Source organism: Halichoerus grypus, chromosome 13, assembly GCF_964656455.1.
Source record: "Halichoerus grypus chromosome 13, mHalGry1.hap1.1, whole genome shotgun sequence".
Classification (NCBI taxonomy): domain Eukaryota; kingdom Metazoa; phylum Chordata; class Mammalia; order Carnivora; family Phocidae; genus Halichoerus; species Halichoerus grypus.
The window spans coordinates 78,224,415-78,250,747 of NC_135724.1; the positions used below are offsets into that span (position 1 = coordinate 78,224,415).

The 26,333-nt window shown below is 47.7% G+C and overlaps 1 protein-coding gene across 2 annotated transcripts in view; it reads left to right on the plus strand.

The window, feature by feature from the left end:
• ACACB (acetyl-CoA carboxylase beta) overlaps window positions 1-26,333 on the plus strand; it is a 122,681-nt gene that overhangs the window by 10,908 nt on the left and 85,440 nt on the right. The window contains exon 2 of one of the 2 annotated variants that reach the window (XM_036085976.2): window positions 7,389-8,044. In XM_036085976.2, coding sequence (XP_035941869.2) covers window positions 7,398-8,044 — 647 coding nt within the window. In that variant the 5' untranslated portion in view covers window positions 7,389-7,397. Of the gene's footprint in view, window positions 1-7,388; window positions 8,045-18,315; window positions 18,588-26,333 lie in introns of those variants that run through there. The other variant, XM_078060860.1, reaches the window with a different exon arrangement.

A 26,333-nucleotide genomic window follows, 5' to 3' on the forward strand; every position in this document is an offset into this window, starting at 1 on the left:
CTTGGCATGGCATGGTCCACAGAGCTTCGCTGGGAGGACTCCTCTGGCCTTTACTGCTCATGGGATCACACCACCTGCACAGTGCTCCTCCTGGACCACTGTGCATGTCTGGTGTTGTTAGTTTACCTGTTGCTCTGCTGCTCCATCTTCCAGGGACACAGCCAGGTGTCTGGTTTTATGATCACATCCATGTGCTCGTTGTAACACCGCCCCTTCTATGGAATTTATTTACATCCACTTTCGGTGGGGGATGGGCAGTGCTAAAGGTATGGGTGTCGGGGCTGGATTTGAGCAAAGTCAAGGTGCTGAGCTTCTCTGAGCCACAGTTTACTGAACCATGAAATGGAAGTAAAATAATGACAACAACTGTAGGAATATCCATCACAGTGGTTCTGAGGATTGGAGGCTGGCAGGCTTTCTACACTCGCGATGTGTACAAATGTGTAAATGCTGTCTGTGTCTATAGTGTTTATCCCAAGAGCAGATAAATGCAGGTAAATGGGGCAGGAGTGAGTATCCCCATTTTTACAGATGGGGAAACTGAGACCCAGAGTTTGTTTGGAAACTTTCTCAAACAGTTCCCCCTTTTGTTTCCGTGTACTCACTGGGGAAAAGTTCTTGTGGGGTGGCCTTTGGATCCCACATCGTTACTCTGCAAAAAAAAAAAAAGGGGGGGGACATAGGTTTTTCTCTGCAGGTAACCCCTGCAAGATCGGTGTGGGGTGTTAGCTCCGTGGCCCCTTTCAGAATAAGAGCAGATCTTCAAGGATTTGCTGGGTGGGAGAGGGGAGCTGAGCTGGAGAGAATTGCTGGTCACTCCATTCATCAGAGGTTCCAATGTAGAGCTTGTCACCTGCCTGCGCCACCCCTCAGTCGCCTACCTACCATGCGTGTACCCCCCCGGCCTGCCTCGACATGGGTCCTATGTTTCCGGGCAGTGACTGACGTGCTTTTCTCTTTGGGGTAAGGAGATGCCAGCATTTCAATTCTATACACTCAACTCTTCCTTAGATCCCATGATTTCTTTTTTTTTTTTTTAAAGATTTATTTATTTGAGAGAGTGAGAATGAGAGAGAGAGAGAGAGAGTACATGACAGGGGGAGGGTTAGAGGGAGAAGCAGACTCCTTGCCGAGCAGGGAGCCCGATGCGGGACTCAATCCAGGGACTCCAGGATCATGACCTGAGCTGAAGGCAGTCGCTTAACCAACTGAGCCACCCAGGCGCCCCAGATCCCACGATTTCAAACGTGCCCATTTAAGATGTGCCTCAGGTTGGCTGCATGGGTATAAAGTGCCCTGCGTGATCCTCTACTTTGGAGCTGCTGTAGAGACACGGCCAGTCGCCCTGGCATTCCTGATAGGGTTTCGAAAATTCCAAAATTCAAAATTCAAAAATCAAAATTCCAGCTTGCCTCCAGCCATCAGGTGGTGCTCAGTTTGTGTGCGTGCCCGGATTTATCATTCATTCAGTACACGCTTTGGGGGTACCTACCACGTACCCTGTACCAAGCTGAAATGAATGACAATTGGTCCATGTCTCCAAGGGCCTCCGGATGGGCCTGGGGAGACTAGCAAACGCTGTTTCTCTGCTGTGTTGTCTTCATCGCCATGGTGGAGGCGGCGGACTCTTCTCCCCCGTCACGCCCTCCTGCCTGGGAAGGATGTAGCCCTCTAACCTGTTGGGCTGCCAAGGGAGCCAGAAGCTTTTGCAACATTTTTTGGTGATGCCATCTGCCAATGACTAATTTCCAAATCTGTCCTCAGGGGGCATGTGTGAGCCTGCAGTTTCAGGACGCTGACCTTTCTCGCTGACGCTTTTTAGACTTTTCGTGAACTTGCTGTGTGCTAGAGATGAGTCCCCCGAAGGACCTCACCTGTCCCCAGGAGGATCTCACCATTTGGAAACAGGAGGGAAGGAGGGAGTAGACCTGGGGGTTTAGACCAGTGGTTGTCGCCCGAGGGCAATTTTGTCCCCTGAGATGTTTGGCAAGGCTGCAGACATTTTTGGTTGTCACAACTGAGGGAAGGGGTGCTCCTGGCATCTAGTGGGGGGAGGCCAGGGATGCTGCTAAGCACCCTACAAAGCGCAGCACAGCCCCCACCACCAGGAATGCTTCTCTCTCTCTCTCTCTCTCTCTCTCTCTCCTTTCCTTCCTCCCTCCCCCTCTCCCTCCCTTCCTTCCTTCTTTCCGTCCCTTCTTTCTCTCCCCGCCGGCCTCTGATTGTAGCCATCCTTGTGGCTGTGAAGTTGTACAATGCAGTTCTGATCTGCATTTCTGTAATGATGAAGGATACATCTTTCCATGAGCTAGTGGCCATTTGTATGTCTTCTGTGGGGAGATGTCTGTTCAAGTCCTTCCCTCATTTTAAAATCAGGTTGTCTTTTTGTTGTTAAGTTGTAAGACTTCTGTACGTACTCTGGATACTAAACCGTTATCAAATATGTGTTTTACAAATATTTTCTCCCATTCTGTAAGCTGTCTTTTCACTTTCTTGAGAGGGCCCTTTGATGCACAAAAGTGTTTAATTTGAATGAGGCCTACTTTGTCTATTTTTTTCTTTATGTTTATGCTTCTGGTGTCACATCTGAGAATCCACTGCCAACTGCAAGGTCACGACAATTTACTCCTATGTTTTCTTTTAAATTTTTTGTGGTTTTAGTTCTTATATTTAGGTTCTTGACTCATTTTTTTAAAAAGATTTATTTATTTATTTTAGAGAGAGTGAGAGCACGAGCAGGAGGGGCAGAGGGAGAGAGAATCTCAAACAGACTCCATGCTGAGCACAGAGCCCGACCCCGGGGGTCGGGGGTGGGGTGGGGGGGGTGGCTCAGTCTCACGACCCTGGGATCATGACCTGAGCCAAAAGCAAGAGTCAGATGCTTAACCAACTGAGCCACTCAGGCGCCCTAGTTGTTGACTCATTTTGCGTTAGTTTTTGTGTATGGTCCGAGTTAGGAGTCCAACCTCATTCTTTTGCTTGTGGAAATCAGTTGTCCCAGAACCATATGTTGAAGAGACTATTCTTTCCTCTTTGAATGATCTTTTTTTTTAAATTTTTTTAAAGTTTATTTATTTTCTTTAGTAATGTCTATACCCAACATGAGGTTTGAACTCACAACCCTGAGATTAAGAGTTGCATGCTCTTCTGACTGTCCAAGTTCCCCTCCCTGCCATCAAATGGTCTTGATATCTTCATCAAAAATCTATTGGCCATAGTTGTATGGGTTTATTTTGGGACTTCTCTTTCTGTTCCATTGGTCTAGATGTGTGTCCTTATGCCAGTACTACACTATTTTGACTGTAGTTTCACAGTAAGTTTTGAAATTGGGAAGGGTCAGTCCTCCAACTTTGTTCTTTTTTAAGGTTGTTTTAGCTATTTGGGTTCCCTTGCAGTTCTATATCTGTATCTTGCTTCAGGTAGTAGGGCCACCTTAACAATAGAAAGTCTTCCAATCCATGAGCATGGAATGGCTTGCATTTATTTAGGTCTTCTTTAATTTCTTTCAGCAATGTTTTGTGCACCAGCATTGTGCAGGTCTTTCACCTCCTTGGTTAAATTTATTCCTAGATATTTTATTTTTTTGGATGCTACTGTAAATGGAATTGTTTTCTTTTTTTTAAGATTTTATTTATTTGAGAGAGAGAGCATGCGAGCGCACAAACGGGGGAGAGGGAGAGGGAGAAGCAGGCTCCCTGCTGAGCAGGGAGCCCAATGGGGGGCTTGATCCCAGGACCCTGGTATCATGACCTGAGCCGAAGGCAGATGCTTAACCGACTGAGCCACTCAGGTGCCCCTGGAATTGTTTTCTAATTTCCTTTTCAGATTGTTCATTGTTGGCACATAGAAACACAACTAATTGATCTTGTATCCTACAATTTTGCTTAGCTTGTTTATTACTCCTATTTGGGTTTTTTTTGTATGTGTGGATTCTTTAGGATTTTCTATACACAGGTATCTCCTGCTTTTTGAAAGTTCACGTTATGCCACTTTGCTTTTGTAAAAGACCTACATTAGATCTACATTAGTAGCTGTTTTTGCTAACCGGAAGAAATCAGAAGAAGATTTTTGCTTTTAGGAGAAAAGGTGAAAAGTGAAAATAGCATTCAGTGTTTGTTTTGCAGAGAGCTGTTAAAGAGGCAGCACATACCCTGAGCAGTGGCCGTAGCACCGCCAAGCTCCTTTGGCAAGAACTACACTCAGCAACTCAGCCTCAAGCCACCATAGCTTTGAACTATGTCTGTGAGCATCTGAGCTTTGTCTTGATTTATTTTGTGCATCCATTAGCAAGATGTGTCCTAAGCTACCCAGAAAAGAGAGGTTATTTTATGGGTCTAGGAATGCTCAAAAATGTTTCCATATGAATTAATGGTAATTTCTTCTTTGCTTTATGCCATTTCAACTTAGGAAAGGTTTCATAAGAACCTCTCTGCTTTTGGGTAGCAGGGAAACCTGTATAGGATCATGCCGACTATGGTTAGAGATGATTTTATCTCTTTGTTTCCAATTTGGATGGCTTTTATTTCTTTTTCTTGTCTAATTGCTTTGGCTCAGACCTTCAGGACATTGTTTAATAGCAGTAGTAAAAGTGATCATTCTTGTCTTGTTCCTGATCTTAGGGGAAAAGCTTCCAGTTTTTCACCACTAAGTATATGTGAGCTGTAGGTTTTTCATAAATGTGCCTTATTACATTGAAGTTCCTTTCTGTTCCTACTTTTCTGACGTTTTTTACCACAAAAGGGTTTGTATTTTGCCAAATGCTTTTTTTGGTGTTAATTGAGGTGATCATGTTGTTTCCCTCTTTGTTCAATGAATGTGGTTTGTTACGTTGACTGACGCTGAACCACCCTTGACTGGCTTTTCTTTAAAAAGAAACGTGATGGCCTTGAAAGAAAAACCCTCTTGATCCTAGGTATAACTTGGAAAATACCCTTGACAACATTTTGGCAAATTCTGTTGTGCAAAGTCTGCAGGAAGTATTCAGATCATGCAGTTCTGGGAAAACTTGAGAACTTTTCCCCTTAAGAACATAATGTTGAAATTTAAAAAGAGAAAACCTTTTAGATACTAAATTGATATGTTTGAACTTTGCGATCCTGCTTTTTTTTTTTTTTAATACTTCTGTTGTTCTGAAATTTCAACATGTTCAGTTTGTGTTTTTGTTTGCTTCTTAAGAATATTTACTTCTGGGGCGCGTGTAGGGCTCAGTCAGTTAAGCGTATGCCTTCGGCTCAGGTCATGATCCCGGAATCTGGGGATCGAGCCCTGCATCAGGCTCCCCACTCAGCGAGGCATCTGCTTCTCCCTCTGCCCCTCCCCCTGCTCGTGCTCTCTCTCTCTCAAATAAATAAAGTCTTAAAAACAATATTTACTTCATTTTTTTAAAAAGATTTTATTTATTTGACAGAGACATAGCGAGAGAGGGAACACAAGCAGGGGTAGTGGGAGAGGGAGAAGCAGGCTTCCCGCCGAGCAGGGAGCCCGATGCAGGGCCCAATCCCAGGACCCTGGGATCATGACCTGAGCCGAAGGCAGATGCTCAACGACTGAGCCACCCAGGGGCCCCAACAATATTTACTTCAAATAGCAATGATCTACTCATTAATAGGACAGAGTTAGTGTGGCAGGAAGAGGCATGGTAAGTAATCTGAATTCATGTATTTGACAAAATTAATTTCTGTCTTTTGTTAAGCTCTCACTTTTTAAAAAAGATTTTATTTATTGATTTGAAGAGGGAGAGAGAGAGAGAGCATGAGCAGGGGCAGGGGGAGAGGTGGAAGGTAAGGGAGAAGCAGACTGCCTGCTGAGCCGAGAGCCCGACATGTGGCTTGATCCCAGGACCTGGAGATCACAGCTTGAGCTGAAGTCAGATGCTTAACCATCTGAGCCACCCAGGTGCCCCAAGTTCTCACTTGTTACTGGACGCTGTTCTAGACCCTGGAACAGAACAGACTCCCCATGGCCTTGCTGGGTTTTCATTCTAATTATAAGCATACCCCATGCCAGGTATACTAGTGCTAGGAAGAAGATAAGGCAAGGTGCCCTTCCTCCTTACAGAACCATGATGATGATTCTGACAGTAATACAGGAATACAATGATGATGGTGGTGGTGATGATGAAGATGATGATGACAGAAGCAATAGTCTATTTATATCTATGAATTGGAATATAGTGAAGGGTCTTTTGTTTCTTTTTGGATTGCAGCTTTATTGAGATATAATTCATATACCGTCCAGTTCACTCATATAAACTATATACTTCAGTACATTCACAGAGTTGTGCAACCATCACTACAATTTTATTTATTTTATTTTATATTTATTTTATTTTATTTTTTCCATCACTACAGTTTTAGAACATTTTTACCCTCCAAACAGAACCCCTGTACCCTTTAGCTCCATCCCACCAGCCCTAGGCAACTACTAATATTTCTGTGTCTATGAATTTGCCTATTCTGGGATATATGGAATCATACAGTGTTGTCTTTTAGGACTGGTTTCTTTCATTTGGCATAATGTTTTCAAGATTCATCCATGTTGTAGCAATTCCAGTGATCCATTCCTTTTTTTTTTTTTTTTAAGATTTTTTTTTTTATCGGGGCGCCTGGGTGGCTCAGTCGTTAAGCATCTGCCTTTGGCTCAGGTCATGATCTCAGGGTCCTGGGATTGAGCCCCACATTGGGCTCCCTGCTCAACAGGAAGCCTGCTTCTCCCTCTCCCACTCCCCCTGCTTGTGTTCCCTCTCTCGCTGTGTCTGTCAAATAAATAAGATCTTTTAAAAAAAATTTTAAAAAAAGATTTTTTTTAATTTATTCATTTGAGAGAGAAAGAGTGCAAGCAGGGGGAGAGGCAGAGGGTGAAGCAGACTCTCCACTGAGCAGGAAGCCCGACATGGGGCTCGATCCCAGGACCCTAGGATCATGACCTGAGCCGAAGGCAGATGCTTAACCATCTGAGCCACCCAGGAGCCCCTCCATTCCTTTTTTTTACAACTGAATAATATTCCATTGTATGAATAGATCACCTTTTTTTTTTATCCATTTTTCAGTTAATGGACATTTGGATTGTTTCTACTTTTTGGGTTTTATGAGTCTATAACAAGAGTCCTTTAGCAGGCATGATCTGTTTCTCTCTTCCATGCATGTTTCTGATTTTTGGTGAGCATGTATTCATGTACCTAAATTAGAGGTGAGAAACTGACATCCAGAGGCGTTCAGGAATGTGCCCAGGGCCACAGAGCACATGGTGGGCAGAGCTGCTTTGTCCACTGCCTTTCGCCTCTGGTGCTCCCAGCTGAATACACAGAACCCCAGCTGCCACGAGGCCCTTTAAGAGGAAATAACTCAATTTCGTAGACTCTAAAATGTCTTTCCCTTTTTTCCTTACAGGTTTTTTGAATGATACTGCTTCTTTTTCTATCTTGTTTGATTTTCTCCCGCTTGACCTTTTCCTGGTTAAAAATCTGGGGGAAAATGACGGACTCTAAGCAAGTCACCAAGAGTAAATCAGAAGGGAGCTGTATCCCAAGTCGGGAGCCCTTTCCAGCCTCAGACAGCTCAGGGAAGCCACCCCAGAAAATCGAGGACCGCAGCCCTCCACCAGAGACTCCTGACCAGGCTGAGCCAGCCTCCCACAAAAGTCCCAAAGATGCCTGTCGGCAAAGAACTTCCAGGCCACCCCCACACCAGAACCCCCCAGGAAACCCCTGTTCCTCTGATAGCACCCCCACAGCTCTCCAAGCCAATGGGACAGGGACCGAAGTCCTGAAGACCCCGGATACCAATGGCCTGTCATCTCCAGCCAAGCCCCAGGGCCAGCGAGCCAGACCCCTCTCCAAAGAAGACGAAAAGCAGGAGCACATCAAGAGGCAGCTGATGACCAACTTCATCCTGGGCTCCTTTGATGACAACTCCTCAGATGAGGACCCTGGCGCTGGCTTGTTCCGAGAGTCTTCCTGGAAGGGCAGCCGGGCCAGCCTGGGGACCCTGTCCCTGGAGGCTGCTCAGACTGTAGGCGAGCTCGAGAACCCAGTCCCTGCTATGAGGTAACGTGACCTAAGTCCTCATAAGTGGGAGGCGCAGAGTTAGGGTGGGGGGCTGCCCCTTCCCCACTCAGTCAAGCCGTCTGCTGATGCCCACGTGTCTTGAGGGTAGTTACGGGAAATGCAGAAACCATAAGCCTTGCCTTCTTCCTTCCTTCCTTTCAAAATTATTTATTGAGCATCTACTGCATGCCAGGAGACTGTGCTTTTAGAAGAGCTTGGCCTGGTTGGGGAAGACAACCTTGTGTGTGACTCATCATAATTTAAGCCGAATGCATGAAGGCTGACAAGAGCCACCCTGGGACAGTGGGGGCCCAGAGGGAGGGACAGTTTCCCTGCCTCCTGAAGAGACACTCATTTATTTGTTCGTTGGTCCTTTCAGCAGGTAACTGACAACTGGAATGCATGCCTTCCTCTCGGGGTGCCTTCAAAGCAGAAACTCAGACACATTTGCTGCAAACCAATGCCCGTCGGTCCACTATGGGTGGGAGTATGTCCTAGGTGTGCAGTTGACGGCTTTGTTTTTGTCGTTGTGTTCAAGCTTTGCCACCTCCCTTCCCCAGTTACAAACAGAATACAGTAGTTCCGGGTGGAAAACTCGGGAAACAGACAAGCAGGGAAAAGAAAAGAGCCGCCAACCATCATTTCGCCGGTCGGAGAGCTCTCTGCCCCGCTTCCAGTGTCTCTTCCCTCCTTCTGGGCTGTTCCCTCCTCTGGGGGAAGAACCTCACTGGCTGTTCTTTTCAGCATCTCTTGTACTCTCTCTCCCAAATGTGAAAAGCCTGGATGAGGAGGTGGCTTCATCCACAGGCACCCATGTTCCAAGGGAGCTTAATTTGAACCCTGGTGACTGGAAGTAGAAGGTAGAGAAAAGAGAAAAGGCTAGTGTGCCCCGTCCTGATGATCTTCAGGGGGAAACTAGTTTGAGGTTCTGGAAGGGTTCAAGGAAGGGAAGGCTTCAGGGTCTGGTACAAAGTGTCAGAACCAGAGTTGTTTCAACCTTGGCTCTGCCACCCCCCACCGTGTGACCTTGGTCATGGCATTCACCTCTCCCGGCCTCAGTTCCTCATCTGGAAAATGCTCACGGGATGCAATGGGATAATGTTTGTAAAGTATGCATGGAGTTGGGTACACAGTAGGTACTTAATAAGCAGTAGATTCCCCTACAGCTCCTTTCCTTGTCTTGTTCTTTGTCCCCCGACCCCCAGCACCCACTTCACCCATCACTTTATAGTTTATATCAGTTATCCATTGATGCCTTAGGATAACAGTACAAGGCTGGTGGCAGTGGATCCCCATTTTGCAGATGATAAAACTGGGGCTCAAAGGTGAAGTACCTTTCCCAAGATCACACAGCTGGGAAGGGGCAGAGCCAAGCTTCGAGGCCAGGTCCGCCAGACTGCAGACGTGGGTCCACCGTGCCGCGGTGTGGTCCCTCCAGTGATGGCCAACATTCACACTCCTCCGAACTGGTTCTTAACTTCAGTGTGACAGTTTCGAGAGGGATTAGGGAAAAGCAGATTAAATGAATTCACCCAAACTGACAAACATCAGAGATTATGTTAGAAGTGGATGTCCGACCCGGGGTTGCTAAGTGGTATCTAAGTAGGACAGGTGGCGAGATACATTTATCACAAAAGCCCCAGCAGGAAGCAAGATGGATATGTTGCTACTTTCAAGGAGCGTCCCAGCAGGGAGATGGGCAAAGTACAAATAAACAGGTAAACCGATAAGATCATCTCTCAGTGTGTCCAGTGCCAGGAGGAAGGCAGGTACAAGAGAGGGAGTACCTGAGGGGATCTATTTTAGAATGAGGTGGTCAGGTCAGTGGAGAGCTCTTGGAAGAGGCAACTTTCAAATTAGACTTGAGCAGGCCACCAGAACTTTCTGCCATGAGGGAATGTTCTAGAATGGAATGTTCTAGAACTGTGCTGTCCAATATGGTAGCCGTTAGTCACATGTGACTATGGAGATTGACATGTGGCTAGTGTGATGGAAGAAGTGGACTTAAAAATTTAATTTTAATTCCTGGAAATTTAAATGCCCCCATGGGGCTGCTGGCTATTACATCAGCCCAGCTTCAGCCCTAATGGATAAGAAGTCAACCATGTGAATTATTTCTACCGATGCTAATTAAAAACTTATCAAGACGGTAGGCGTGCCCAAACAGCAACATTATTACTAGTATTATTTTCTCCCGAGTTTTGGATTCCTAGAAAGTTGTGAGGATCAAATGAATTAACATGTCTAAGGTATTAAGCAAGAGAATAAAGCACTCAATAAATGGTAGGTTAAAATATGGAGCTGGGGCAAGTCTCCCCACTGTCTCCCCACTGTCTCCCCACTACTCACTGTCTTCCACCTCCATTTTTAGGGGTCTTTGCTGGTTTGTGCTTAAACCACAGCTTTTTTGAGCTGGTCAATTTATGAAGGCAGAAGATATTTATTTATTTATTTATTTATTTATTTATTTATTTATTTGAAGATTTTATTTATTTATTTGACAGAGAGAGAGAGACACAGCGAGAGAGGGAACACAAGCAGGGGGAGCAGCAGAGGGAGAAGCAGGCTTCCCGCCGAGCAGGGAGCCCGATGCGGGGCTCGATCCCAGGACCGCAGGATCGTGACCTGAGCCGAAGGCAGACGCTTAACGACTGAGCCACCCAGGTGCCCCATGAAGGCAAAAGATATTTAACTAAGGGCCTGTCTTTGCATGACAGTGCGCCAAAATAGTAAATGAGTTTTCTGCCTTTGTATCTTCATGACATAGAAACTTAGCACTGTAGGGAAATCTTTTATCAGGATGGGGGGAGGGGAGCAGAGGGATGTTGGTTTTTTATAAACTGTGGGGTGGTGGGAGATGCAAAGGGCCACATAGGGCACAAGGAGGCCCAGTGTGCTGTGTGACCTTGGGTGGGTCCCTTACCCTTTCTGAACCTCTGCCTCCTCATCTACAGCATGAGGAGGCTGGACCAGCCCCCTGAAGTGTGACCCCTGGTCACCAATCTCACTGGGCATATGGTTATTTTGCCCCCAATCTATGTGCTTTCCAGAGTGTGGAATTTAGGATTTTGGCACCCAGGACAGCTCAGGTAGTTCTGCTGGTGCCTCCTAAGATACTGGCATTTCTGTGAGGAACGTCCCCAAATGAGGGGCCTCTGCTGGAGGAGACCAGCGTGGGTTTGTTGTTCCTAATGACCTGGAATGAGAATCCCATGGGGCGGTATCTTCACTTAGACACTTAGACGGTTGTCCTGGTGCTGCTGTCTCTGGCGGTTGGTCGGATGAAAAAAATGACGTCATAACCTGTGTGTTCCAGCCTGTTGGAAACAATGATATCAGAATGAAGCCGAGTGTTCTGTCATCCTCTTGTAGAGTTTTTGACTTGGTATTTTGGCATCTTTGGGACCCTCAATAGCCTGGTGTTTGGCAGTCCGCCATTGACCCTTTTGCTCATATCTGTTGGTAGCATCTTGGGTCAACTCTGAAGAAATGTTCAGGGGGACCTCCCAATCCCCCCAAACCCTCCAGAGTGTTGCTTTGTGGAGGGCCACTGCTGGGCTTTTTCCCTTATACAGGGTGGAAATGCCCAGGCCACTTTGAGATGTGGGCAGGTGGCTTGCAACCAGCTGGAGGATTGAGGAAATGAAGCCTGACATAGAAGGCCAAGGTGGTGATAAAGAGTCCCTGTTAGAATCCAGGAATCTCCCTGTATTATTATTATTTTTTTCTGATCAGCTGCTAAATGCGCTGCACTCTCGGGTACATCCCCTAACCTTTTGAGGCTCAGTTTCTGCAATATGGAGGCAGGGAGTAGGGGTTTGAGCTAGTTCTTGCAGTCCTTCCCATTTCGCAGACAGAGAACGAAGACCTGGGGGGTTTATTCCAGGGGTTTATACTCACGTGGAAGCCACAGCAAAGAAGTGGCATAGATATATCCGTGGATCCTCCCTGCTGCTGGCAGTTTCTCCAGAGAGCCGCTTGGCCTCTGTGTCACCTCGAAGGTCTCCATGTGGTCCATGCTGGCCTCTTCCTGCCAGGCCACCAGCTAGGCAGCTGGATAGAAAAGGCGCCTGTTTACTTTTGTGGCATGGGGGGAGCTCTTTTTGAATGATCTTCAAAGGGGCCTTTGTCTTCCCCCTGTGCCCTCACGTTTCCAGAATCCTCACACTTGCATCCCCATTCTGGGCCTTTGTGCTTGCTGTTCCCTCTGAACTGAAATGGTCACTTTCCCCCTCATGCCCTTAAACCTCCCCCCAGGGCCTGTTTCGAGGTGTGTGACCTGTGCAGTCAGCTCTGCTGTCATCCTCTTGAAATTCTTAACTTTTGAACAAGGGCCTCCACATTTTCATTTTGTACTGCGCCCCATACATTCTGTAACCCATCTGGCCTGCGCATCAAAGTCATCTTCTCTGAAGGGCCTTCCCTGTCCCTCTGCCATCTTTATTTTTTATTTATTTTTATTATATTTTAAAGATTTTATTTATTAGAGAGAGAGCATGAGTAGGGGGGAGAGGCAGAGAGAGAGGGAGAAGCAGACTCCCCACTAAGAAGGGAGCCAGATGCGGGGCTCAATACCAGGACCCTGAGATCATGACCTAAGCCAAAGGCAGACATTTAACCGACTGAGCCACCCAGGTGCCCCCCTCTGCCATCTTTAAAGTATTCCCCATATGGCTCTGTTTCTTGATTGATTGCTCTGGTGTGTTTTCACAATACTTAATCACTCCTGGAGATTGTGTCTTTAATTTCCTTATATGTTGACTTGGTTGTTACCTATCTCCTATACTGGCCGGCAAACTCTATGAAAATGGGGCCATATGGGTTTCTGCTTTTCCCCACTGCCTAGCCTAATGTGGGTTCATGGTAGACTCTGAATAAATAAATGCATGAAGCAGTGATCAACCCATACTTGCCAAAGACAGAATTCTGCATTCCTGGGGCATGCAAAACACTTTATGAATGAATCTGGGAATGAACAAATGGATGCATGGATGGATGGATGGATGAATGAATGAATGAATAGGTGGATGAATGAACAAATGAACAGATGGATGGATGGATGAAGAATGAATGAATGAATGAACAAATGGATGGATATATGAATGAATGAATGGATGAGCAGATGGATAAATGAATGGATGGATGGATGAATGCACAAATGAATGGATGGATGGATGGATAGATGGATGGGTAGGTGGATAGATGAGTAGGTGGATGGATGGATGAATGAATGAATGGATGGATGAATGAATGGATAAATGGATGGATGGATGGGTGAATAGGCATTTTATTGTTGCTCTTTGGCAGCAATAGCATTTTTGTTTTCATAAAACTGTTTCTGCATAAATCTTGTAACTTTGTAGATTAGTTCTTTGGTTAAACCCCATTTTTCTTCTGCATTTTATATGGTTGTACAATCTCCCTGTTCCCTTCCATCTTCCCAGCTGGTGAGGGCGGGCTATGATTATGGGCCCAATGACTTTGTGCTGTCTGTTGAAGTCGCCTTCTTGTCTCTTCCCTTTTGGGTTCATCTCAGGCCAGGGGTTGGGATTGGCTCTTCCTTGGACTTGGAAATAGTCCCCAAGGTTTGGAATTCCCATGCAAACCCTTAGAAACAAATCTGGTGAGAACATTACATGTGACAGAATAGTTGTTCACATATTGTGGAATGAAGGTTATGGGGTCATCCCACTTTGGTCAACAAGGGGCAGTGTGGTTGGTGCACAATGGGTCTGGGGTAAGGTACCGGTTCAGAGCCGTGTCTTACTAGTTAACTAGGTAACAACCCTAATAGTTCTACCCTGTGAGGTGCATGTTTGGACTGAATGGGATGGGACAGGTTCGGGATAGCTCAACTGCAGTCCTGAAATTTAAAGTTATGACCCGGAAGCTCATAAGTTGGCCATGAACTCATTTAGAAGAAAAATCCACCTTGAATAGATGTGAAGTTGTTTGTAGTCTTTGTTTATCCTGTTTTGTGTGAATATTCATGCCTTCTGCTGCAGAAATAGTAACATGAAAATGTAAAACATAAGGCTTTACCATCCTCCCCCAAAAGTTCTCAAATTCCAAAGCATACTAAGTCCTGGGAGTTTCGAATTTCAGATAAGGGATTGTGGATAATGTAATGTGCTTACAATGTTCCCTGTCAGTTAGTAAGCACAGATAATGCTTGTGCTTAATAAATGTGTGTGTGTGTGTGTGTGTCTGGAAGTCTATAAGGAATGTGTCAAAATAGTTAGCAATCATTGTCTTTATATGGTGCAATTATAAGTCATTTAAATTTTCTTCTGCATTTTCTAACTTTCTGCTGTAAATATTGTTAATAACAAATATTAATAATGTTTACTAATAAAACATTATAAAAAGTATTGGGGAAAAAAGTGAACCAGTCCTCTCACTTCCTGCATAAGAAGCTGATGCCCAGAGAGGTTCAGGGGTCTATCAGGGGTTTCCCAGCAGGATGATCATAGGCCCTGAGAGCCATTGGAACCCTCCGCAGGTGCGGATCAGAAACTGGTCTGCAAACTCCCACTGTTGACGCTTAACTTGGGCTCCAGGAAAGATGTCTCCACCCTCCTCCTAACCTGTTCTTAGCATTAGTGAGAAGAGTCAGGAGGCAGGGCAGCCATTAAGCTGTGTGACCTTGGGGATGTCACCTACCCTGGCAGGGGGCTGGACTGGGATGCTCTGAGGTCCTTTGCTTTTGTTTCTTCATGTATGGAGAGGTACATGGGGGGCTGGGGTGGGGGGAGATGGCAGTGGTAAAGTTTGTTAATTTAGAACCATTTTCTCCTTGGCCGGTTACTGTGGATGGTCTGGGTACCAGGTAAGCCTAAGGACAAAGTCAGAGATGAAACAGTCACATGGAGAAGCCAAGGTTTGTCCCATCCCTTCATCGGCTTGGAAGCACTTATCACAGCCCTGCTGGGCGCCAGGCTCTGCGACAGCACTATGGGCCCACAGACGGTGGGATCTGCCTCCTGCCCTGGGAGAGGCGAGTGGAGGGGTCGACGAGGCCACAAGCCCGGAGCATTTCCCATCGCAGGTGGAGAGAGTGGCCGGCTGCGGGCTGGCACGCTGACTCTTCCATTCGGCTGTCAGGTGGCCTGGGCTGAGCTCTTCCCTTTCTGTGCCTCAGCATCCTCCAGGACGAGGTCACAGTGGTCCCTACCTCACAGGGCTGGTGTCAGGCTTACTTGAGTGACTGGGAGCCTGGCACTTAAAGCCGTGCCACGGCGTGATCTCCGTCATTCGATGCAAAGCGCGGTGTCATACGCAGGACCCGCAGTTGAGACAGGTCTGGCTTCCCATCGCAGACCAGTCCCACGGACCTCTCCCGGCTGCAATTTCCTTCCCTGTCGAAACGAGATAATGCTGGCGTCCACCTCACAAGCGTGCTGAGATCACATGCTGAGAAGAAGTGGCGGGTGTGGACGGCCCAGGGGCTGTCTTGGGTGCCAGCGCTGGAATGGGCAACTTCCAGAGTTCTCCCCCGTGGTCATGGATCTTCCCAAGCCCTGCCAGGCATACGACTTTAAGGTATAGCAACCTGTGTCCTCAGAGGAGGAAGAGGAGGGAGGCAGGTGAAGTGTCCCTGACAAAGGGATGAAATACAGAGCAGCACGCAGGGCCTGGGGCTTTCCCCTGTCGCCTCCCCCTGCTGCACGCTTCCGTGCCAAGAGTGTTGAGTTTAAGAGAGGTTTCCCAAGGCAGACCTCAGAACCCCGGGGAGGCGCAGTGAGGGAACGGCGGGCGAGCAAGCTGACACCTGGGACCTCGCTGCACCCTTCTGTCCCAAGTAGCATCCCGGGGCGGCTTGCAGTGGGCATCCCCCAGGTCCTTCCTGCTCATCATCACCCTCTGCACCTCTTCCCTGCTCCGAGTAGCCAGCCAGTCAGAAAACTTTAAATTGCCTATAAATACTTTTATTTGTCCCTCAGTGAAATCCCATGGATCTTTTGATCATGTTTTAATTTATTCATTCCTTTATTGATTTAGGAAGGGGCTGGCAGAAACCCCATTTCCAAAACTTTTTAGCTCCTAAGGTGTTTTCTGGGAGCTTCGGGGAAAGGGGGGGGGGTCCCTGTTTTTGCGTTGTTTCATTTGTGGACTGGATATTGAGGTTCGGAAGAGGTTAGCTCTTCATACAGGGTATAGAGCACCTGAACATCCCTTTCTCTCTCTCAAGTATCTGTATCCTGCTTTAGAAAAATCTGTCACTTCTGCTCTATGCCTAATGTAACATTGCCCCCATCACATATCGAAAGGGATTGTTTTATTTTTCTTTGAATGAATGCACATTATATGTGGATGATGCCACAGAGTAGTGGAGAGAAGGCGTTTGCTCAAGGTCACCCAGAGCGTAGGGACAGGCTCGAGGCCACTCGCTGCTTAGGCCTTTCCACTGTGTGGCTGGCCACTTGCAAGTGCACTCTCTTGTTGTGTGTGCGTTGCCACTGACCTGGGTTTTCCTTCTGCAGTAACAACAAGTTAAATTTAGCCTCTGAGGAGTCTGAGCAAAGGGCTTATAGCGCGAGACCGCATCTGCAGCCAAGTTCGGAGTGTGTCATTGAAATCACAGTGACGGCTGTTTAAAGGAGATGTTTATTTAAAGGCAGTGTTGTGTGTAGGCATGGACATTATTCTTTCCTTCCCATCTTCTATACCTTATAATGCAGGCAGAGAAAAATCCAAGTCACAATCACTCTGATGACATGCAAAGCGCAGACATCGAAGTGAAATGCCTTTCTTGAGAAGCCCCCGTGTAAAAGTGAGGTGTGTTAGGACGTCTCCAAGGCTGGATTAGTGGAGAAGTTGTCTCCCATTTGATCCTAACTGATTGGGGGTAGGGTAGGGGTGTTTTGAAATACTTTCATTTCCTGATTTTAATTGTTTTCCCTATTTTGAGATGATTATATTTAAATTTGGGTCATTTTGAGGATGAATTTTTGGGGGGTTTAGTTTGGAACTTTAGAAAGTAAATCAGGCTGCAGTGGGTCGGTTTTTTTTGGAGGGAGTGAAGACAAGGCCATGAAGAACCTTTTAGAAATTATGAAGAACTGAGGATTTTGTTCACCTGTTTTATTTTTTAATCCTCGTGCTGAGAAAGTTACTATATGGTTAGAGCACAGCTAACTGGTGCCCTCAGGCAGGGCTGCTTATACAATTCCTAGGGGAGGAATTCACATTGTGGCCACATGGACAGCACCTCCTGGAGGCGTGGCCCTAGCTGTGCCTTTCTATGGGGATTCATTCGCAAACATTTACATTTTCTGGGTTTTGTTTGCTGTGAACATAGGCTGCATTTATTATTATGCAGTGTTTCCTAGGCAGTGTTTTCAATCCTTTTTATTTATTATAACTCCTTGCAGAAGCATTCATTCATTTGAACTGGAATCTGTTTGCCTGGGTTCAAAGCTCAGCTCCCTCACCCTTGGGAAACGTACATCTCTGGGGCACATTTCCTTATCAGCATTATGGAAATAAAAACAAAAGGATCGCTATGAAAGAAGACAAAGGCACAAAAGAGCACTGTGTGTTAGTCTTAGCAGAAAGAAGCTTATTACTAGCTGCCACCATACATCGCCGAGGACTGTATTCCTTACGCTGTGCCTTTCGTTCCCGTGACTTATTCATTCCATAACTGGAAGCCAGAAAGAAACCTATTTAGGGTCACAGGGCAGCTGGGGTCTTTCCTATCTCAAAAGAGCTCCCTTTACCGGGTAACCCAGGTGATCCGAAGTGTGTGTTAGGATCTCACTCTGGGGGCAGAAGGGCCTGGAGCAAACATGTCCCCGGGAATAGAGGTGAAAGAATAAGCAAAAACAGGAACTTGGAAGCCAGAAGTTGACTTGCCTTGGGGGGCTTTTACCAGGCACTCTGGTGACATCTGACTCATATTTTAAATAAACCCTCTTTTCCACCACTTCCCTATTGTGTGTATTCAAGCACATTAAATGCTTGTGAGTTTTTCCCAGCTGCCAGGATGTAGGGCGGGGTGTGCCATCCTGGAACCCTTCTACTCCAGTCAGGGGAGCTGGGGAGGAAAGTAGCCAAGAGGGCTTTTTTAAGTCTCTGGCCGCCGTCTCCTGGCGCCCAAGGTCAGCGGCGGCTCCGTGATTGGCCGGTCCGGGGGGCGGGACCTGGTTCTGTCGGGGACAGGAGGCGGGGCCCGGTGAGGAGGCCGGGCCTTGTGCAGGGGGCGGGCCCCTTCTGGGAGGTGGGGTTCGTTTGGGGGCGGGGCCTGGACGGGGGCGGGGCCTGGACGGGCGCGTCCGCCCGGGACACTTGCGCGCAGGACTCTTTTCGGGATGGAGGAAGCGCCCAGCTTGGTCGGGCACCAGCCGGCCGCAGCACCACCCGGCGCGAGCCGCTCTCGGACCCACCTGGCTGCCCTGCTGGGCCCCGGGACCGGGGTCCGCTCAGGAGGTTAAGGGGTGCATGCTCTGCATCCCGGCGGGAGCCGGCTGGGATTGGCCGGCGGGCAGGTCAATATGAGCCCTGCCAAGTGCAAGGTCTGTTTCCCTGATCGCAAAGTGAAGTAAGTAAGCCTGCAATTTTAATGACCGTTATCTTTTGCCAACTTATGCACCGTGTGCCCCCGCCGCTAGTAAACACGAGCTCTGTGTCCCCTTAGCGCCACCTCCTCTTCCCCACCCCCACCAAAGAAATGCAGACTTCAGTTTGGCCACTGGGGAGATGCAGCCCGCCTTGCAACTGGCCTTGGTGGTTGAAGGGGAGGCCGGATTGGCCGGATTTGGCCGTGATGTTGATTGGAGGGGCTCTTAGGAACACACGGGTGGATAGGCTGGCGCGGGGCCACGCTTTCCTCCTCTTCCTCCCCTTAGCCTTGATAAAGCCTTGATGGTTGCGGAAGGCAGGCCTTTTTGAAGTGATTATGAAGTCCTGGGCGAATCAAGGGCCACCTGAGCAGGCATCGCATTTAAGGTTGTTTTCTGAGCAATGTGTAGGCATTTCTGTGCCCTAGCGCTTTCTGGCCCCACCTGCTTGATTTCTTGTCTTCATTTTATTGCATTAAAAAAAACTACCCGAAGTAACGTTATGTTTGTTGTTGAAAACTCAGAAAATTCTAGATAAGCGAAAAAGAGGAACAAAATTCACCCGTAGCCTCCTCTCCCCACCCACCCCCGCCCATCCCATGATCTTTTAACAATTGCTGGGTAGGTACTGAGCTCATAAGCCTGTCAGGGAAGTGAGGTCTCTTGGAGCCAGAAGGCTGGTTGTTTAGGTCCAAAGACGGGGGTTCAGAGAGGGCAAGAGATATGCCCAGACAAGCAGCCAGCCCTCCAGGAGGGAGACTGACCTTCCACTTCCCTGGTCCTTCTGAAAGGAGAATAACGGGGCCTTCAAGGGGAATCTTTCTATGGCTCAGGGTGTGTCTGAGCAAAGGACCTGCAGTTGGGCAGGGGTCCTGGGTTTGGATCACCGTCTTTCTTGTGCACTGTTTGGTGGACCATGGTAGTCACGTTTCTTCCACTTTCCGAGCCCTGATCTAACCTCTTTGGCAAAACCCCTCAAGCCCTACAGTGTACCCGAAGCAGGCCATGTGGTCCATAAAGGACATATCCTTCCCCCCCCAATCTGTAAGGCTATTTACACAAAAGTTTAACATATAAATCTTGAATCACGTTTTATTGTACAGTTCAGTCCCAAAGAAACCTTTTCACAAACCACTTTAACCCAAAAGAATAAGCCTGCAGGAATTGAAATTGTCCCATTACAGGTGATTTCACCGCCCTGGAAATTCTGCTCAGAACCAAGGCCAGCTGCCAGGTTGAAATGTTGGTTGCTGATCTATGGGTGGTTCTCACCCCCAACTGCACATTCGAATTCCCTGGAGAGGGGAGGAAGGCGGGCTTTTGAAAAATGTAGATGCCTGGGTGTGCTCCCTCTGCCTCCAACAATCCCTCCCGCCTCTAACAATCCCTCCTGTCCTAGGGATGCTGATTAATCGGTCCAGGTGGGGCCTGGGGATCAGCATTTTTAAAAGTTCCTCTCTTGCCGGAGCGTAGAGTCAAGCTGAAAAGCACTGCTTAACTCAGAGTTGGCAAACTGTTTTTTGTCCAGGGCCAAATAGTAAATATTTCCGGCTTTGAGACCATATGGTCTCTGTCACCTCTACTCAGCTCTGCCATTTACTGCCCCGGCATCCACAGAGAATACATAATTGAACGGGTCGGACCGTATTCCAATCACACGTAATTTATGGAAGCTTGAAATTCACGTAATTCTCATGGGTCACAAAATAAGATTCTTTCAACCATTTAAAAATACAAAAGCCATGATTAGCTTGTGGGAGGTCCAAAAGCAGGCGGCAGCCTGGATTTGGGTTTTGGACCCGAGCTTAATGACTCCTGGTCTAGCCAAGGTGGCCGTCCCGGGAAGCGCTAAGGAGGCAGGGGGCCTGAGGAATTTCCAAGGGTCCCCTTTGTCTGGGAGCCCAGAGATGAGTTCAAGGTTAGCAGCCTTGACTAAGCTCTGCAGCGTCCTTTCTGCCTTACTTGCTCGGTGATAATAGTGAGACCTTTCCGTCCATCAGGTCTCAGCAGCCGCCGTCTGTGTTTTATAAAAGAGAAGTGAGGGGATAGGGTAGGGACATAAGGGCTGGTTAATGTCAGGGCCACAGCCCGATGGCTCCACCCTGGGGCTCTTAATCATGGCTCCCCTGCAGAGAGGCACTTACCGCACGCCAGGCCCAGTGCTGAACCCTGGATGCATACTCTCGGAGGCAGATGCTCTTAATGTTGTCAATATTGTGATCCTGTGCGGGAAGCGAGGGACACTACTGAAGCATCTTTCCCAAGAATGCGCAGGTCATGAGTAGTAGATTCTGCATTCAAAGCCTGGGGGGATGGCTCTAACCTACCGGGGTTTCTGTTGACACTTGGGGCCCTGTATTTCTTTGTGGTGGGGGCTGTCCTGAGCATCCTAGAATATTGAATAGCATCCTCGGCCTCTACCTACTAAATGCCAGTGGCACCCCCCCATGGCCCCCCGCTTAGTTGTGAACACAAAAAATGTCTGCAAACATGGGCCTTATGTCTCCTGGGGAGCAAAACTGGCCCCAGCTGAGAGCCCTGCAGTCCACAGATTGCCTCTCAAATGTAGGTGCTTGTTTTTTAAAGTCCAGACAATAGAGATAATCCCATTTATCTCAACCATCTTTCTGCCTCAAACTTAGACTCCAGGGCGTGGGGGGGGGGTGGGGGTGGTGGTCAGAGTCTGATTGGAAGCCCAGTGTTGCCACTGGTCAGCTGTGTGACTTGAGGTCATTGGGCCTCTCTGAGCCTCAGTTTCTTTGTTGTGAACAGGGAATGGCGGCCTCCCATGCACGGGGCTGTGGGGATTCAGCGTGAAGCCAGCCCCCTGTGCCTGATTCACAGTGATGCTCCAGAATGTTTACCCCTTCCCTCTCCGTTTTTCTGCCTGGGCTTGTGCCTGAGAAGCTGACTGTGTTTGGTGTTGGGCTGATAGCTCTGGTGTGTAGTTGATTGCATCTGAAGCCATTTCCAAAGTCACCCTGGACTAGTTTAGCCTCTGCTCGCCTTGGAACAAATGCCGGCCAAAGGTCAACCCTGGGGAGCCAATGTTGGTTGGCTTCCAGCTTTGTCAAAAACAAATAAAAATAGCCACCAGCCTGGAGACTGGGTCTGAAACCGGGCCACTCCAGCAGCATTGTGTGTTCACCCACCTAGTTAGTTATGATGGGCTTGTGACCCACCTGAAGGAGGGGAGCTCTCACCAGTTTTGAAATCAAAATGGTAGCTGAGAATGGTTTTTCCAGGCTACAAAATTATGTTTTTCTCCTGGTTGACCTTTTTCTTTGCCGTGCTTTAGGTCATTTTGCTAGAGTTTTAATGTTTGTGTTGGAAATGGCATGTCTGAGACCATCTGAAGCCAAAAGATCAAGCCAGCCAGTCGGGGAAAGCTGTAGACAGAGTGGGGGAGAGTGGATGGATGGGAACAGACCCTGGCCAGAGGTGTGGCTGATGCATTTCCTGGTGAGGTTGGGAGATCAGCAGCCCCTGATCCCCTTGGTCTCACTGCACTGAAATGATAATAGGGTTTACCTGTGCCAGAAGCCATCTTTTACTTTCTATGTGTTATTTAACCTTTGCGACATAATACATGTTACTATCCTCATCTTACAGTTGGGGATGCTGAGCGCCTTGCCCAGTGGATGCCAGAATGGCCAGGGCTTCCCTATTACATCCCTATTACAAAGTTCATAGCTTTTTTTCCTTATTGAAAATAATACACCATTGGGGCACCGGGGTGGCTTAGTTGGTGAAGCATCTGCCTTCGGCTCAGGTCATGATCCCAGGGTCCTGGGATCGAGCCCCACCCCACGTTGGACTCCCTCTCCCTCTGCATCCCCCCCTTGTGCATGCTCTCTCTCTCTCTCTCTCACTCTCCCTCTCTCTCAAATAAAATCTTTAAAAGAGTAGCATATCATTGCAGGAAACTTAACAAGTATAGATGAAGAGAAGAAAACAGAAACCACCCGTAACTCCACCACCCTGAGATTACATTTTGGTGTCTATTTCCCTAGATCAGGGGCCTGCAGGTTAGGGCCTTCCGGCCGCATCTGCCTGTTTTTGTAAAGAAATAAAGTCCTTAAAAACAAACTGAGCTACTTGCTGGTTGATGGGCTGTAATTATGATAAAAGCACTGTTCCCATTTGCAAGATGATACTGACCTTCCAAAGTACTTTTCTAAGTCCGATCTTGTTTCAGCGATTCAGTCCTAGGAGGTCTTAGGAGAAAAGCTGCTCACACTTTGTGGCAGGCAGTGAGGTTCTCTCACGGGCCAGAAATCATTTGCTCATCTGTCTGTTCATTCATTCAGGCTCTCTGGCTAAGCCCAGTTGAATGGAGAAAGTCTTCACTGCAAACACATATCCTCTTGTGGCATGGAAACACATCGTTCATTTCTCTTTTTGTTCCCCTGGCCCCGAACTCCGTGTTTTCCTTTGTGATGGGCAGAGCCTTTGGCAGCTCACACTGGGGAGTGGGGGCAGACTGCAGGTTTGTAGGTGGCTTTCCCACGGGGACCTGTACTAGACATGAAGACTTTGTACAGCAGAAAATGCCCACATCTGGGGCGCCTGGGTGGCTCAGTTGTTAGGCGTCTGCCTTCGGCTCAGGTCATGATCCCAGGGTCCCGGGATCGAGTCCTGCATCAGGCTCCCTGCTCGGTGGGGAGTCTGCTTCTCCCTCTCCCTCTGCCTCTGCTTGTGTGCTCTCTCTTTCCTTCTCTGTCAAATAAATAAATAAAATCTTTAAAAAAAAAAAAGAAAAAAGAAAGAAAATGCCCACATCCAACATTTCCCAGTGTGGTAGAAACAGCCCCAGGTCTGCTGACTTGCTCTGTGACCTCTTTGCCTGGCTGGGCCTCAGTTTGCCCATCTATAAAATGGAATTTCTCTTTCCTGACTATTTGCTTCCAATTTTGCTGTTTTTTTCTCAGATGATAGATGGTGCCATGTTGGCAGTGTTCCTTATGATCAGTTAGTTCTTCACCAAAGTTTTGGTCCCCTGAACCCACTCATCCTTGCCCTTGTAACAGCCACTGGACATACCTGTGCGTGGTTAACTGCTAGCCTAATTCTTAACAGATGGCTCTCAGCTTAATGCCTCATCGCCACCTTAAGAAAGTAGACTGAGGGGGCGCCTGGGTGGCTCAGTCGTTAAGCATCTGCCTTTGGCTCAGGTCATGATCCTGGGGTCCTGGGATCGAGCCCCGCATCGGGCTCCCTGCTCCGCAGGAAGCCTGCTTCTCCCTCTCCCACTCCCCCTGCTTGGGTTCCTGTTCTTGCTGTGTCTCTCTCTGTGAAATAAATAAATAAAATCTTAAAAAAAAAAAAAAAAAAAGAAAGTAGACTGAGGGGTGCCTGGGTGGTGCAGTCAGTTGGACATCCAACTCTTGGTTTTGGCTGGGGTCGTGATCTCAGGGTCATGAGATCAAGCGTGCATTGGGCTCCGTGCTCAGCGCAGAGTCTGCTTAAGACTCTCTGTCCTGCTGTCCCACCCTGCACTTTCTCTCTCTGAAATAAATAAATCTTGAAAAGAAAAGAAAAAAGAGAAAGTGGACTGAATGTGCATGCCTGATCCTCTTTCTGTCAACATCCCACCAAATGACAGCAAAGAGATGTTTTTTTAAAAAGAGAGAGGGAAACCCATCAAGCCTGGCAGAACAGTTGGGAAGATTAGCCACAGCTAATTAGAGGTCAGAAGCAGATGAACAAGCGGTAACTGGCTTAGCAGAACCAAGAGGGCTGAGTCATAAAGCAGCAGTGAGGACAGCTGAGAACCTACTGGATCTGCACTCTGAAAGGCGTGGGGACTGGCAGCGTCAGGTACCTCTGCACTTGAGTGGGGCAAGAGAGGGTACCAAAATGAGAAGAATTGGGTAAAAGATGCCCAGATCTTCTTGCCTGCTTTGTGTGGCCGGGGGTTGCCCACTTGCACCTCAACAGAAAGCAGGTGGTTCATTCCCTGGAGAGGGAAAAACACAGGGTCTTGGGACTGGGGACTGATGGGCACAGTGGAGGCGTATGAGGTCTGTATCCCAAACACAAGGATCAGGGTCTGTGTAGGTGCTGAATTCTGAAACCTGCCCTGCCCCCTCACCCCCAGACCTGTCCCACCACTTCCCTCACCACTCCTTCCCCAGCTCCTGGCCATTTGAGTATTGGACCATTGAAGGAAGAAGACGCTAGTGGACTTGGGATTCCCTGGTACACAGCCCCCACCACCCCTGATCCTGAGCATCGAGCTCAGCGTCCACTGGCCCCACCTCAGTACCTTCTGTCAGCCCTTTAGTTTTGCTCCTGGTCACGAGGAAGTGACTGAGGCTTGGGTACAGTTTCTAATATGGGAGGCAGGCCCCAAACAATCAAACAGAGGGACACAGGAGACTTGGAAGAAACAGAAACCATGCCAGGAGAAGAGAACTTGAAAAAGCTGCTGTTAATACCCTCCTTCAAGCCAGGGAGGGTGTTGCACAGATAGGAACAGGATGCACAAAAAGGAAACTTTGTGAGCCAATAACAAGCCCTTGGGTATTAGAAACACAACAGCAGGTTAGGAGAGAAGGCTGAAGGAATTGCCCAGAAAGTGAAAGACAAGGGATAGGAAACAGGAGAGGGGAAAAAGACAGAAACTTGCAGGCCAGTCTAAGAATTTCAACATCCAAATAATAAGCCTTCTGGAAAGAATAGAGGAAAAAGGAGGCAGGGAAATCATTTGAATGAAATATTTGAAGACAAATCCCAGGATGTGAGTTTCCACATTGAAGGAGCCTGAAGATTCAGAGCCCCACTGGATGGAAGGAGACACATACCTGAGCACATCCCTGGGAAACTGTAGACTATGGAAGACAGAGACAAGATCCTATAAGTTTCTGGATGTGAAAAAACAGGTCACCTGTGAAGAATCAAGCTATCAGAACATCTCTGGTTCTAGTGTCCTTGGAAGCTACGACACAATGGTGCAAGTCTTCCAAAACTCTGAAGGAGAAGGTTTTCCGTTATAGAATTCCATACACAGCCAAATGATAGGGTCAAACGTGAGATCAGAAGAGAGATAGTTTCAGAACTTGCAAGATTATGAATCATTAGCTCATTCCTACCCCTCATTCCCAAACACCTTTTCTTAGAAAGCTACTGAAGGATGTCTTCCACTGAAGCAAGATAAGAAACCAAAGTAGAGCAACACATGGGAGACAGGAAACAGATCCAACCTAGAATCAAAGGGAATCTCCAAGGTGATAGCGATGAGGTAGCCCAGGGCATCCAGAAGCAGGATAGGCATGTTGAGGGCGCCGTTGTCATGTGCCGTCCCATTGTACCATCTTTTTAACTGGATAGAACTACTGGAGGATATGTCCCAACAAAACAAGGGAGTCCACCAAGAAAGAGGGAGCCATTTGATCCCCCAAATTAGGGATCAAACCCTGAGGAAAGGCAAAAGGAATCCTAGGGATGTCAGCAAAAGGAAGTCTCAGAATGACAGTTGTGTAGGGGGTCTGGAGAAGAGCCGTTCAGTATGAGTGTAGAGAGTAGAGGCCTCCAGGAGGGATGTCGCCAATGAAGAATGATGGAGCTGATCAACTATGTCGTGTACTAGGAGGGTATGAGAAGGAGTGGATGGCATTAGCAGCAGGTGCAAGGGGCGCTACGCAAATGAAAAAACCACTGTCTCCAGGAAAAAGAAGAAAGGAAAATCTGGTCTACCCCAGCCCTCATTTGTGAATAATCCCAGA